The sequence below is a fragment of the Sarcophilus harrisii genome, chromosome 4 (genome assembly GCF_902635505.1).
Source record: "Sarcophilus harrisii chromosome 4, mSarHar1.11, whole genome shotgun sequence".
Classification (NCBI taxonomy): Eukaryota; Metazoa; Chordata; class Mammalia; order Dasyuromorphia; family Dasyuridae; genus Sarcophilus; species Sarcophilus harrisii.
This window is the reverse complement of record NC_045429.1, coordinates 53,535,219-53,549,326: the sequence shown is the minus strand read 5'-3', so window position 1 is coordinate 53,549,326 and position 14,108 is coordinate 53,535,219. Positions and strand designations below refer to the sequence as shown.

At 37.2% G+C, this 14,108-nt stretch overlaps 1 protein-coding gene across 1 annotated transcript in view; it reads right to left on the bottom strand.

The window, feature by feature from the left end:
- Positions 1-5,788, bottom strand: part of UCK2 (uridine-cytidine kinase 2) — an 82,459-nt gene extending 76,671 nt beyond the window's left edge. The window contains exon 1 of the mRNA XM_003767379.4: positions 5,473-5,788. Within this exon, the coding sequence (XP_003767427.1) occupies positions 5,473-5,571 (99 nt within the window). The 5' untranslated portion in view covers positions 5,572-5,788. The remainder of the gene's footprint in view (positions 1-5,472) is intronic.
- Positions 5,789-14,108: the final 8,320 nt, after the last annotated feature.

Here is a 14,108-nt window from a genome sequence, read left to right as displayed (position 1 = left end):
CTCAATTGCCTCCAAGATCAAATACAAAATTCTGTTTATAATTCAAAGCTCTCTATAACTTACCCTTCCCACCTATACCCACTACCTACCCATCTTTCTAGTCTTCCTACATTTTACACTGCCTCCATATTCTCTGGAATCCAGTGACATTGGTTTCTTTGCTCTTTCTCAAACAAAACACTTCATCTCTCAGTTCTGGCATTTTCACTGACTTTTCCCCAAAACTAGAATGCTCTCTTTCCTCATCTCAGCCCACTGGCTTCCTTCAAAGCCCAACTAAAACCCCATTTCCTACAACATGCCTTTCCCAGTCCCTCTTAATACTAGTGCCTGCCCCCTTTTATTTCCAATGTATCCTGTATATAGTCTTTTAGCCTCTCCCATCAGATGGTGAGCTCCTATAGTGCAGAGACAGACATTCTTTTTGCCCCCTTGGTATCCTTGGCACTCTAGATCCTCTGTAACGTTTGTTCCTTGAATGAATTAGTTTAGTTTAAAATGTCCACTGAAATCCAGTTGGGACTAAAGCACAGGAGGGAGGGTTGGATATATAGTTTTGGGAATCATTTAAACAGATAATAATTTAACTCATGGATGATTCACGCCAATTCCAATGATCTTATGATGAAGAGAGCCATCTGCACCCAGAGAGGACTGTGGGATCTGAGTGTGGATCACAGCAAAGTATTTTCACTCTTTTTGTTGTTGTTTGTTAGTATTTTGTTTTCTTTTTCATTTTTTTCCCTTTTTGATCTGATTTTTCTTGTGCAGCATAATTATGGAAATATGTATAGACAAATTACACACATTTAACTTATATTGAATTACTTGCCACCTAGAAGAGGAGGTGGAGGAGAGGAAAAAAATTTGTAAACAAGGTTTTACAAGGGTGAATGTTGAAAATTATCCATACATATGTTTTGAAAATAAAAAGCTTTAAGAAAAAAAAATAATTTAACTCATGGGAACTGGTGAATTTAAGAAGTGAGAAACAGAGAGAATTTACCAAATGAGTAAAGAAAAAGAATGCCTAAAACATCATCTTGAGAGATCCCTACCAGGTAGTGAACATGACATAAAGATCCAGAAATGGAGATTTAAGAGAAAGCATCATTAAATTAGAGAATCAAAAGAGCAGTTGTCACAAAAATTCATGGGGGAAGGGAAGAAGGGAGAGGTAGGGAAAAAGAAAGAAAAAGTCAGCAGGATGAGAACTGATTAAAGGACCAAGGATTTGGCAATTAAAAGATCACTAGTGACTAGTGAAATTTTATTTCAACTATTTACAGACTTCAAAGAGTTTCGAAAAGAAAACAGGAAGTGGATAAATCACATGTAGATAGTTTTTCAAATTTAGCCGAGACAGAAGAAAGCTGGAGGTCCATACCTAATAGGGATGCATGATCTGGAGAAGTTTTTTAATGATGGGAACACCTGCATATGTATGTGGCTAGTATGCAGATAGCAAAAAAGGAAAACAGGAAGATAATGAATTATAGACTGCTGGGTCAATCTGCTGTGAGAAGATGGGGTGGGCTGGGGATCAAAGCCATACATAAACAGGTTGGCTGGCAAGGAGAAAGGTCAACTTTTCTCAGGCTAGAATAAAAAAGTAAACAGTAGGTGATGTGAGATGAGAAGGGGAGAAGAAAGAATCAGTGAACAGGCTTTTTTTCTAAGTGAAGTGTGGGGTGACTTGAGAAGAGATTTAGAATAGCTACTGTAGTAAGCTGGATTGGGAATCAATAATGGAAAAGTGGAACTACTTGACTACAGTGAAAGTCCAGCTGAAATTAGATAATACAAATCTGTAGTGGAATCAACATGGTTTTGTGATTTCCTCTAGCTCTCTTCAACATTACACAAGTAGAAGCAAAAGAGTCTGATGCAACTTAGTAATCCTGAGTTGAGATTTCACAAGGACAGGGAAGCAATAGAACCCAAGAAATTTGGCTTTTAATTTTGGTTCTACTATTGAAAATGTGACTATGAGTAAGTTATTCTATTTCTTCCTGGCTCAATTTCCCCATCTGGAAAATGGGCACAATACTTGCCAATACCTACCTCACAGAGTTATTGCACAGGTCACATAAGATACATAAAATGTTTAAAACATTCATAAACGATAAAGCATTTTAGAAATGCCAACTCTTTTTAAGAGAATCTACTGAAGTAAAATAGTAATGGCTAGTATCAACGACTTCTATTCTTTGTAAATCTTAAACTGAAGTTCCTATTCTTATTAAAATTATTTATCTCCTTATGTAGCATATAGTAGACTTTTAATAAAACCTTACCACATGAACTAAATTATGGTCACCTTCAGTAACATGAATTTCTTATGGATTTTTGAACACAGATCTGTTGCCTGCTGACAGACACTTTGGAATTCTGGCATTAATTTCTAAAATAAAGGGAAGAATCTGGAAGAGGAAAACGGACATGGGAGCCATAACCACTGCCTTTGCCTTCAAAATCCAAAATATTTTATTCTGAGATAAAATACTTGCGCCAAAGACAGTCACAACATTGAGATATTACAGCCACACTACAAACATGAAAAGACCAAGTCCATTCACAGTGGGGCCTAGATAAGGATAAGAACTAATAAAATAGTGCTACAGTGTTGCAAACCAGACTCTAGTTTTATGCAACTTTCCTTGGGAACTCCAAACTCCTAGTTCACACTTAGTCTTTTTTTTTTTTTTTTAACTGAAGCCGGTCCCCACAGCCTAATTCTGTGCCTGAAACAAGCTCCAATCCTCCCTCCTCAGCCAAACGCAATTCCTATACTTGCACCTCCTCCAGCAAGCCAGAAGGGGGTTCAACCTTCCCCCAAAGCCTCCACTCCCTCTTTCACTTCCCATCCCCCACCTTATCTCAGACCTCATACAGCGCTTGTTTTTACAAATCTCCTTTCTCTCTTATGTGGTAACCTTTCATTTTTCCAGTTATTAATTATGTAGTTAATTATAATTACCCAGGTTAGTATCTTATTTCCATGGACCATTTGACTATACAAGAAGGCAGGTATGGAGCCACACAAACTTTCTTTCTGCCTCGAGGCCTAGCACAGTGCTCCCTACCCAAGAGGAATCTTACAAAGGTTTTCTTAAACCCAAAAATAAGCACTTCCATCAGCCCCCTCAATAGTGGTGCTTTGATTCTTCATTCTTCCAAATAATATAACTATACCAAAATGCCAATGTAGGCTCCTTTCTTCCAAAAGCCCATCTTCCAAACTTTTTTCCTTATTCCTCCCAGCTCCATCTTGTATCCTTTCAACTAGATGATTCAAAAGATTCATACTCTATAAACATCTTTGTATTCCCTGGCAGAAAGATACTAAGATAAAAATAAATGCAAACTAGTCATTAAAAATACAATATAATGAATATTAGATAAAAAATACTTGTTTTCTTCTTTTGAACAAGTTTTAATCACTAAAAAGGCCAGGATGTACTATCCACTTTTAACAAAGGCAGTTCCTGGCTTTGCATGTATTTTTAGTGGATTTAGGTAGGTAGGTAGGTAGTATTTAGGATACTTTTCCCATCACAACTATAAATATGAAAATACAAAGTGAAAACTATATTCTAAAGATAACAAATTCTCGTTTCTATAAGATAATAATAATTGGTTTATTTTAAAAGTGTTTTCCTTCACAATAGCCCCCTGAGGGAGGTATGCCACACATCAATATGCCCATTTGAAAGATAAAAAAAAACTGAGGCTAAGAGGTGAAATAATTACTAGATCTAGGATTCTCCAAATCAGTTGCTTGACATCAAAGGTCCAGTGTTTCCACTATACAGGCCTAATTATGTCACAAAAGCAAAACTAAATTTGCAAGGAGAATCAAAACAAAGAAAAAAAAAATGGTTATTCCCTCAGCTGAATTTTAATTTCCTCATAGGTAAAATGAAAGGGTTGGACTAGAGGATCTTTAACAGCCCTAGTCCTGACGGTACACAATTCTAAAATCTCTAGTGAAAAGAGTACAAAGTGTTCCTTTCAATCTAGTGAAGTCGGGCCTCAGGGCTAGCTTAAGGAATGGCTCTAATAAATGTTGCCTTGGGAAAGAGCAGAGACTAACAGAACCCACCAACTCTTCAACAGCAACTGCTCCCAAGCCTAGGAGCCCAAATTCCAAAGAAATCTATCTCCACTCTAGGAAGGAAAAATGAAAGACCAAAATGGAGGGAGGAGGGGTTACTGGTGAAGCATACCAAGGAGTGACACTCTCATTGCTCACAGCACATGGCGCCAATCAGAGCCCGCCGTCCGGCCCCTACCCAAACTAGACTATAGCACTCACATGGAAGAGACTCCAGCCTTGGGTTCCATTGTTGCAAATGAAGTTGAGAGATAGTTAAAAATTGTGGGGGAAACAAGTAGCCACATCTTAAAAGACAGTTAAGGGTACAAACTGTGAGCCATCTGTAAAGCCCTCTTCTTCATCTGCAGAACCCGCAATCTGGTGGCCGTGGCTGGGGAACTGCTGTTTCCCATAAGTCTCAGACCTTTTGGATAAAACAAAGCCAGCCGCTGGTCTTTGGCGCGGATTTAATAGACGTATGTAAGCAATGACCTCTTCCTAATTAGCACCACAGAGAGATAAAAGAAAGCAACTGCAGGACAAAATAGACCCGGCAGTGGCGTGTGCAACTTTACCCATGGAGGCCACCAGGTTTCCTCCTGAAATTAGGAATATTAATAAGAAAGGGGGAAACCCGGTACCACTAAATGCAATTTTTCATCTACCATTGCACACAGGCGTGCATACATCTGGCCCCGTTGGTATTTTACCTCAAAATCTGCAATCACACCCAGGTTAAAAAGCCAAGTCTCGCTACTCGCCCACCCCCATTCCCGCCACCACAGCAGCTTTCCCAGGCTAGCTTCCTGCCTCACTCCGCCCCATGGCACCAGGGCTGCACAGCTCTGGCGCTCGGATTAATGCAAGGCCCAGAGAAAAGGAACATGTGTGCGGCGCAAAAAAGATCTTTCTTTGAGCTGGTTCACCAACATCGGCTTTCCAAAAACAAATGCCCCTAAAAAAGGGATCCATTTTAAAAAAAACGTCCCCCCAAAATACGACCCTGGCCAAGAGTTAGCGCTAGGGAAAAGGGCATGTGCTCAGTAGCCCTAATGCCGTCTATAGCCTTTTACAGGTTTTTTTTTTTCCTGAGCCTTCACAAGGTACCCCAAATCCGGGGGCGCAAAAGAGAGCTTCCGATGCAAATGGAAGCCAAAGTATCTCTTTTGGAACGTGGCCGGGGAAACAGATACACCGCGTTCTGAAGAGCCACGCGGTCCCTGCTGCAACTGACACAGCACAGCTCCCCTCCCCCAGCCACACGCGCCGCCTGGGGGAGGGGAAGCCAGACCAAAGGGGTCTTAAGAAGGAGTTGGAAACGTGGAGGGGAAAAAGAAAAAAACAAAAACAAAAAAACCCGAGAACCCCCTTACTTTGCCGCTGGCTGTGCCTCCGCTGACGCCGATCAGAAAAGGCTCCCCTCCGTTGGTTTGCTGGTGGTTCTGAAGGGTCTGATCACTGTCTCCGGCCATGGCTCCAGCCAGTCCCTTCCTTCCTGCCTGCCTGACTGCTGGGTGGGTTGCTTGCTTGCCTAGTTGCCTGACTGCCTCTCTCTCTCTCTCCCAGTCTGGATTCCTTCTATTCTCTCAGCCACCACTTGGTGTTAATTGGTGTTATTGTTCTGCCGCGGCTGTGGCTGTGGCGGCGGCGGCTGCTGCTGCAGCTTCTGCTGTAGGTGCTGCTGCTGCTGCTGTTGCTGTTGCTGTTGCTGCTGCTGCTGCTGCTGCTGCTGCTGCTGCTGTTGCTGCTGCTGCTCTTGCTCCTCCTGCTCCTGCTCCAGCTTTAGCTCCAGCTCCTACCCCTGCTCCTCCTCCTCCTCCTTCTTCTCCTCCTCCTCTTCTAGGTTTTTTTTGAACCTTCCTGCTAAGCTGGCTTTATCTGATGAGTCAAGAGCCTTCCTCTCCCACTACCCGCCCCAATCTAGTTTACATCCCAGCCAGAGGTCATCGTGGTACAGCCGCTCCAATCCGAAAGAAAATCTAATCAGGTTATTTGCTCATAGAAAGGCTTCCCAGTCCAAGTGGGCTCGCCTTGAACCCCTCCCCAGTACCTCAGGTCTCCAGCTGGCTGAGATCTCTGGGAAAGGTGTTTGCTTGACACCTCATCAGAAAACCTGGGCTTAATTAACCCCTTCTTAACAAGCCATGAGTGAACAAGAAAATGAATTAAAATATTTTATTTTTCAGTCCTGGATGTAAGAGGGGAAAAAAAAAAGATAGAAGGCAGTGTGTATACACAATAATGTTACAATGACATATTATTATAATGAATGAACAGTGCAAGTATTTTCGAAAGCGAGCCACTCTTTAACCTAGTTTTTTAAACCCATTCTAACTGCTGAGGTCTAATTTAACATCAAATGCAGACGAACACAACGAAACAAAGGGTTAGTATGTACCTGCAGCATCCGGGACAAAAACATATTTACCTTCTGAAAAGATTTACTTATTTCTAGTGTTGCCAGAATACTTATGCCACTTCTTGGCTTTTTTTATGGTTGTGCTTTTTTCTTTTTTGCCCACATCTCAGCTTCACTTTTTCCCCCACCAAAAACCAAAAACTAACAAGGCTCCATCAATATATCTGGTTACCTGAGATTCCCACTATTGAAATTTCCTTGGTTATTCTCCTTGATACTCTCTTTAGATTTTCACAACAGTGAACTGGGCCCTCTTTTCTTCTTCTAAACAATTTTTCAATTATTATTTCTATGTAGATAACTTTCAGATCTACATATCTAGTCTTGACATCTCTCCTAACCTCCTGTAGACTTCCTGTAGACATCTTAAACTAAAGACGGCCAACACTGAAATCATCATCTTTATCTCCAAATCACCCTTTCTCCCTAATTTCCCTATTGCTGTCTCAGGGTATCACCCATCTCCCAGTCCACCCACACTGGAAATCTTTCGGTTAACCTTGACTTATCACTGTCTTTCACTTCTATTTTACTATCTATTGCCAAACCCTCTCAATTTACCTTCACTATCTCTAAAACTGATCAAGCTCTCATCATCTCACACCTAAACAATTACAATATCCTGCTGTTTGGTCTCCCAGCTTTAGGTCTAGTTCTACTTTGTTCTGTCCTTCTTTAAGCTGTCAAATTGATCCCACCTTATCTCATAACTATAGTGGCTCTCTATTATCGCTAAATCAAATATAAAATCCTCTGGTTTTTAAAATCCTTCAGAACCAAAGATATGCAGCTGACAACACTGCTTTTGACCTTCTGTGCCTTCTTAACCTTGCTGACATTTCCTCCAAACTCCTTTCTCCTACCTCCCTTTTCAGTTTTCTTTTGTGTACTGTTTTTCAGGTTAGAATGTAAGTTCCCTGTGGGCAGTGTTTCTTTTTCACATTTGTATCTTCAGTGCTTAGCACAGTACCAGGCAAATAGGTATTTAATAAATGATCATTAATTGCCTGACTTGTTTATACATAGTTATGTGCATATTATCAGTCATTAGACTGAATTCCCAGAGAGCAGGAATTATCTTTTGCCTTTCTTTAAATACTTAGCACCTAATGGAATGCCTGCCACAAAGTAAGGCTTAATAAATGTTAGCTAATTGACATCCATTAACATTTTAGCTAGAACAGAAAAGATGTAAAGGAAGGCCAGAAAGAATCACAGACAAGGTGAATAGCTTTTATAATTACATGTTGAGTTTATCATACATTTTAAAAGAAAAGCAAACTGTATATACAACATATATAATAGCTATATCCCAGTTGTATTATAATCTTCTTTTTCTATTCTAATCAACAAGCTTTTATTAAGCACTCATTATGTAGGCTTGATATTAAGAACTTGGAATACAGAGAAGGGAAATCCAAAGAAAATAACAAAAATCTCAGTCTCTTCTCTCAAGGAGTTCATAGTCTTAACAGAAAAGACAATATGCAAACAGCTTTTTTACCATACAAACATGATATGCCCAGTATTTTACTGGGCATTTGTTAAATTGGGAATAACTTTTTAAAATCACGTTAGCAGATATTTGACCAGAAACTAGAATATTAATAACCCAACCAGAAACTGCATTTGAAAGTGAATTTGAGAAATTTTTAAGGTGAGAACAAAAGGTCTATAATCTTGGCTTCCAACCTTTTCTCTGAGACAAAACATATTCAGGCTGCATGCACCCATAACACTCCTAAATGCAGCCTGAATCAGATGAAAACGTCATTGGGAAATATTTAACAAAATAAATATAAGTAAAATAGAACATAATGTTAACATGTGATTTTCTAAATCAAAATGTAACTTGGGGACTTTTATTTATAGTTTAATGGCTCCCATTTCTATTTGAATTTGACACTACTGCTTCAGGGATCCTAAACTAAACAATAATCAGGCTTTGTGGTTTGAATGGCCTAAGAGAGAGAGCTGAAATATATGGTAAAAGATAATGAAATTCATAACTAACAATTGTTTTGAAAATAGACACAGAAATTCAGGACATTTCCAATGGTCTTGTGATAAAGAAAGCCATCTGCACCCAGAGAGAGGGCTATGGGGATCACAACATAATTTCACTTTTTTTTTTGTCATTTTTTGCATTTTGTTTTCTTTTTCTTCTTATTTTTCTTGTGAAGCATGATAATTGTGGAAATATGTATAGAAGAACTGCACATGTTTAACATATATTGGATTACTTGCATCTAGAAGAGGAGGTGAGGGGAAGGGAAAAACAAATTTGAAATACAAGGTTTTGCAAGGGTGAATGTTGAAAATTATGCATATGTTTTGAAAATAAAAAGCTTTAATAAAAAAGAAGAAAATAGACACAGAAATTTACAACACACATCTAGGAGTTAAAATATAAAAACAGTAACTTTAAGCAAGAAGGAAAGAAGAAAGAGGGAGAGTGGGAGAAAGGAAAAAAATCTAGGGGGAAGAGAGAGAAAGTTAATGTTCAGTCACTAGATCCCATAATTTGGGAATATGCAAGTCATTTTTCAGCCTATAGTAAAAATGCCATTACTGGTTTAGAATTCCTCCCCCTCCCCAATTTTTTTATATGTATAATCAAATTGGCTTAACAAGAGTCAGAATCATACTAGCAAAAAAGCAAATTATTTTCCTCAGTTCCCTTGTACTGATTATTTTTCCTATGTTATATGGACTTAGTTACCTGCATTTCAAAATAATCAAGAACATGGCATTAATTTGGTTCATGACAAAAAGCTATACCCAATTCAATGTTTCTCAATTAAATATATAAAGTCCTTCTTAAGACGTGCACATTTCAAAAATGACAAATGTAGACTTCTACAAGGCTGCAGAGAATATAACATATCCTTTCAAGTTACCAGCCAGTAGTTAATAGGAAGTGTTTCTTTTTAAATAAACTTGCCCTTTTGTTTTAATTACTATAGTTGTATTTCAAAAATGTAATACATAGCAGGGATTTTTCAATAAAAATGCAAAAAAAATAGAAAGATTTTTATAACAGTGGAAAAAACAAAGTGAGACATGGTGCTTAGTTCAGATATTTAACTTTCATTTAAGCCAAGTACCATATGTGCATTTGTTAAGATCGTATAAAATTCCTTAATAGATGTGTAAAAACTTAGCCAAAGGAGCTCAAGTTGCTTTTGGTGAATTTATAAATGGTGAACTTTTGATTGGCATTTTTTTCCCTGTGAAAAGTGAAGAAATATACATTGGCACCTTATCAAGAAGACTACATACAGATAGCTCATGATTTGAGTTTCCCAAAGTTTACATTCTATCTATTGGAGGTTACACATCTAGGGAAATGCAAAATACATATAAAGTAATTTTTTTGAGATTGTGGTGTGGGATTAGGCCCTAGATTCTGAGGGGATCAGAAGAGTACTCATGTGGATGGGTTTTGAAAAAAGCTGAGAAATGTAGGAAGCAAGGTAAATAGGGAATGAATTCCAAGCCAGGGAGAAAATGTACACAAAGGCATCAGCCAGTTATTTAAACAGCCTAATGGATAATTTTTTTTCCAAAAAAAAAAATCAGTCTTTTTTTTTTTTTTTAACAAAGTCCAAGAGGAAGATTCAGAAAGAGAAATAGCATTTGAGAAAACAATATAATGTATTAAATTTGTAAGAATTAACTTACAAAGATTGAATATATAAATTTTTAAGTTTAGAAGTGATAGGAATAGATTTGTAATCTTAGGTATCAACCTCTTCTCTGAGGGGAATCCTAACTTGGAACACTAGTGCTCACAAGAGAAAGGAGAGATAATGCTATAAGGGAAGAAACTTTTGGCACTCTTCACAAAGACCCAACATATAGCCCATGAATAGATTCCTTACTTTTTCTTTTCATATGAAAGAGATTAATCTGGTGACAATGACCACATAAGAGTTGAAAAATCAGCAATAGGGAAGCAAATGAAATCCAAGAGTTTGGTAGTTGATTTCACAATGAGTTTTGCAGCAGCCCAGCATCAATATCCCCAGAAAAGGGAATCATTTGGAACTAAGGAAACATTATCTTGTCCTGAGATTTAAAATAATTTAGTTATTGTAATCTGATAAGGAAAGAGAGAGAGAGAGAGAATGAGAGAGAGAGAGAGAGAGAGAGAGAGAGAGAGAGAGAGGCTGGTAAATGAGCAGAAGTGAATGTTGATTGAACTATTGTGCTTGTATAGAAATCATGTGTTCTTTTAAAGTTCTGCTTTTTTGCTTTTCTTTTTCAAGATTATCCTTCATTATGGTATTTCCCATCCGATCTATTTTTTCTTAATTCTTTGGAGAAGTTAAATAAAGGGCTTTAGATGCCAAAAAAAGATCTTACTGGCTAAATAAAGTAAGTAGCAAACTTCTGGTACTTTGATCAAGAGAGGAAAATAGTAAGATTTATGTTTCAGGATTTTTTTTTTTTTTTGGCTATCATGTGAAGGACAAATTAGAGAAGAAAAAGACTTGACGTAGAGAGACCAATTAGGAGGCTATTGCAAGACTACAGTTAATAATGAGAGCCTGAATTAGGACAATAGCCATATGAGTAGAAAGAAGGTAATATGGATAAAAGAAGTATTCAGGTAGAGAGAAAAAAATTAATAAATGATTATATATGGAAAAGAGAACATAAGACTTATAATAAGACATATAATAACTAACATAAAACACAAAAAATGTATGACTGCAAGAGGAGATAGGCCAATCCTATACCATGGAGAAAAACATGAAAAGCCCAAATGCTTCACTACTACCAACAAAATTTAAAAGATACTTAAAAGAAACTCTTTAGTGTGTTGGGTAGATACTCAAAGGAAAATTTATGAACTTCCAGATCATGTGAGCAACAATGTAGAAAACTAGAATTTTCTCATCTCCACTAATTCTTAATCACACACATACACAGGAATTATATGCCAGAGATGAGTAATTACAGCTGACTTCACAACACAAATAAGAAACCCAACAAAATAATAGAATTATATATTAACAGTGGAGAGCATTAATCCATTATGCACCCACTTAGTACTCACTAACCTATATTCATTCTGTCAGGATGCACAAACTGACCCAAAGGATTGTGCTTTGGGGCCTACTCAGAGAACTCCTTTTAGCTGTTGAGACTCTAATGGTCCACTTGACCCTTTCCCTTTCCTCATAATCCTGTTGCAACAATAAGCAAACATTGATTCTGCCCATCCATATGGGGGAGGGGGAAAGGGAAAGAGTTTGGGGAAGAGGGTTGGCACCCTTCTGCCTGGAACAGTCCCTGAAGTTTTGTTTTGTTTTAAAGATTTGACCCTTATTTAATATTCTGCTTTATCTATGATCTCCTAGTTTAGGAAATCCAAAGGCCAGAGAGCTCTATGTAGAACACTACCTTGAAAAAAAGCAGCAGTTGCTAATTCATTTGAGCTAGAGAACTAAAGAATTGAGGGAAATAAGGCAGAAGACTAGAGCTGATGGCTACTCCAATTCTGTAGAAAAGGAAACCAAAATAAAGATAGGGCCCCAAATCCTCAACTCCTCACTTTCATATCCCATGTCCAATCTGTTGCCAAGTCCTGCCAATTCTATTTTCACCATATCTTTCTTTTATCCCCCTTCTCTCCTCTGTCACTGTTTCCATTCCATATATTCCATCCCTCATCATCTCATATTTGAACTTTTGCAACAGTCTTCTGGTTTCCCTGCCTATCTAGTCTTTCCACTAGTCAGTCTATCCTCTCTACTCAGTTGATCTTTCTAAAGCAAAATTCTGACCAAGTCACACTGCTACTTAATAAAATCCAGTAACTCACTATTACCTTCAGGCTCAAAAATCTTTTATTTGGCTTTTAAAGCTTTTCAAAACCTGACCCCTTCCTATCTTTGCAGAATTACACCTTATTTTCTTCACATACTCTGATACAATGATATTAAGTTGCTTGCTTGAATAAAACTATCTCCTAAATTTATGCATTTTTATTGGCTATCCCCCAAGTCTGGAGCACTCAACAAGTTTATTTCCATCTCCTAACTTCCTTCAAGCTCTAACCAAAATCCCACCTCTGCAAGAAACCTTTATCAATCCACTAATACTAGTATAGTTTCTTTAAGTCTTTCTCTAACTGAATATCTATATTTTATTTATGCAACCCTAGAGTCAGGAATACCTAAATTCAAATCTGCCCTTACATACTAACAAGCTGTGTGACCCCAGGAAAGTCATTTAGCCTTGACTGCCTCCTTAAAAAAAAATTATCAGTGAAAATGATATTAAAGAAGAGGTATGACCATTTCCTTTGTTACTACCCTCTAGAGACTGTGAGATCCTTCTACTGACCTGTAGCTGAAACCTTCCTTTTAAATATTCTCCTCCTTTAGAACATAAAGTCCTTGAGAGCATAGATTTTTCTATTTCTATTCCCTAACTCTTGGCACTGTGCTTTGCATATATTAAGCACTTAATAAATGCATTTTTCATTCGTTCATTCATTGTAGGTTCTTAAATACTTCTTGTCTTTATTTGATTTTACTTTGACGTGATTTGGGTCAGGGACCAACACCAGTGACAAATAAATTCACCAATGTTGGGTGAAACTGACACTTAATTTTATAGCTGGATGGAAGATGGATTAGAGTTAGGAAAGACTTGAAGCTTTTAGTTTAGCCTCAAGGATATACCCATTGTAAGGAAAGAAATGAAAAAGTGATCAAAGGGGAAATATAAGAAAAAAGCACAAAAACTATAAAGATTTCAAGAGGAAGAAAATTAAAATATAATCCTAGAACACAGATAAATGAGAAGATATTAAAAATCAAAAGAGATGAATATCTAAACATATAAAAGATTACAAACTTCTATAAGTAAATATTATATGAGCAAGAAATTGAACCAAGATCTAATTTAAAAAAAAAAAAAAACCTCTATGGATTCCTAAGAGAGCATGGAACCATAATTATATATTCCCAAGTGGTTTAAAAGAGAAATAATAATCTTGAAAGAAATAAGAAGAGAACACATAGCAAAACTGACAGCTTCTATAACAGAAATAATTAGTAGAATAGGAAAACTTGAATCTACAATGGCAACTTTCTCCAAAGAAACGAAAGAGAAAACAGATTCAAAATATAAAAATGCTGAAATGAAATACTAACTAGAAGAGAGATAAGTGATAATGATGTTTAAGGAACATATGATCTCTGTGTGAGTAAAACACATTGATTTCAAAGATAGGATATATGAAGATAACTCAAGGATATTCTAAGTCTCCCAGAAAATTACAAGTAAAAAAAAAATCTAACCATCATAATCCAAGAAAAATAGAAGACTTCCTAGAACTTCTGAATACATATAACAAACCATTAATTGAAAGAATCCACAGATTTTTCTCCAAAAGAACAAACTAAAAAACCCAATGCAAAACATCAAAGTGTAAGACCCATAGTGGTAAGTTTATAAATTCAATAAAAATAACAAACTCTGTAAGCAACAAGGAGAAAGATCTTTAAATATAAAGGAAAGAATGATTTGTGCCATGATAGACACGAATTAAGCAGAAAGAGAAGGTATAGT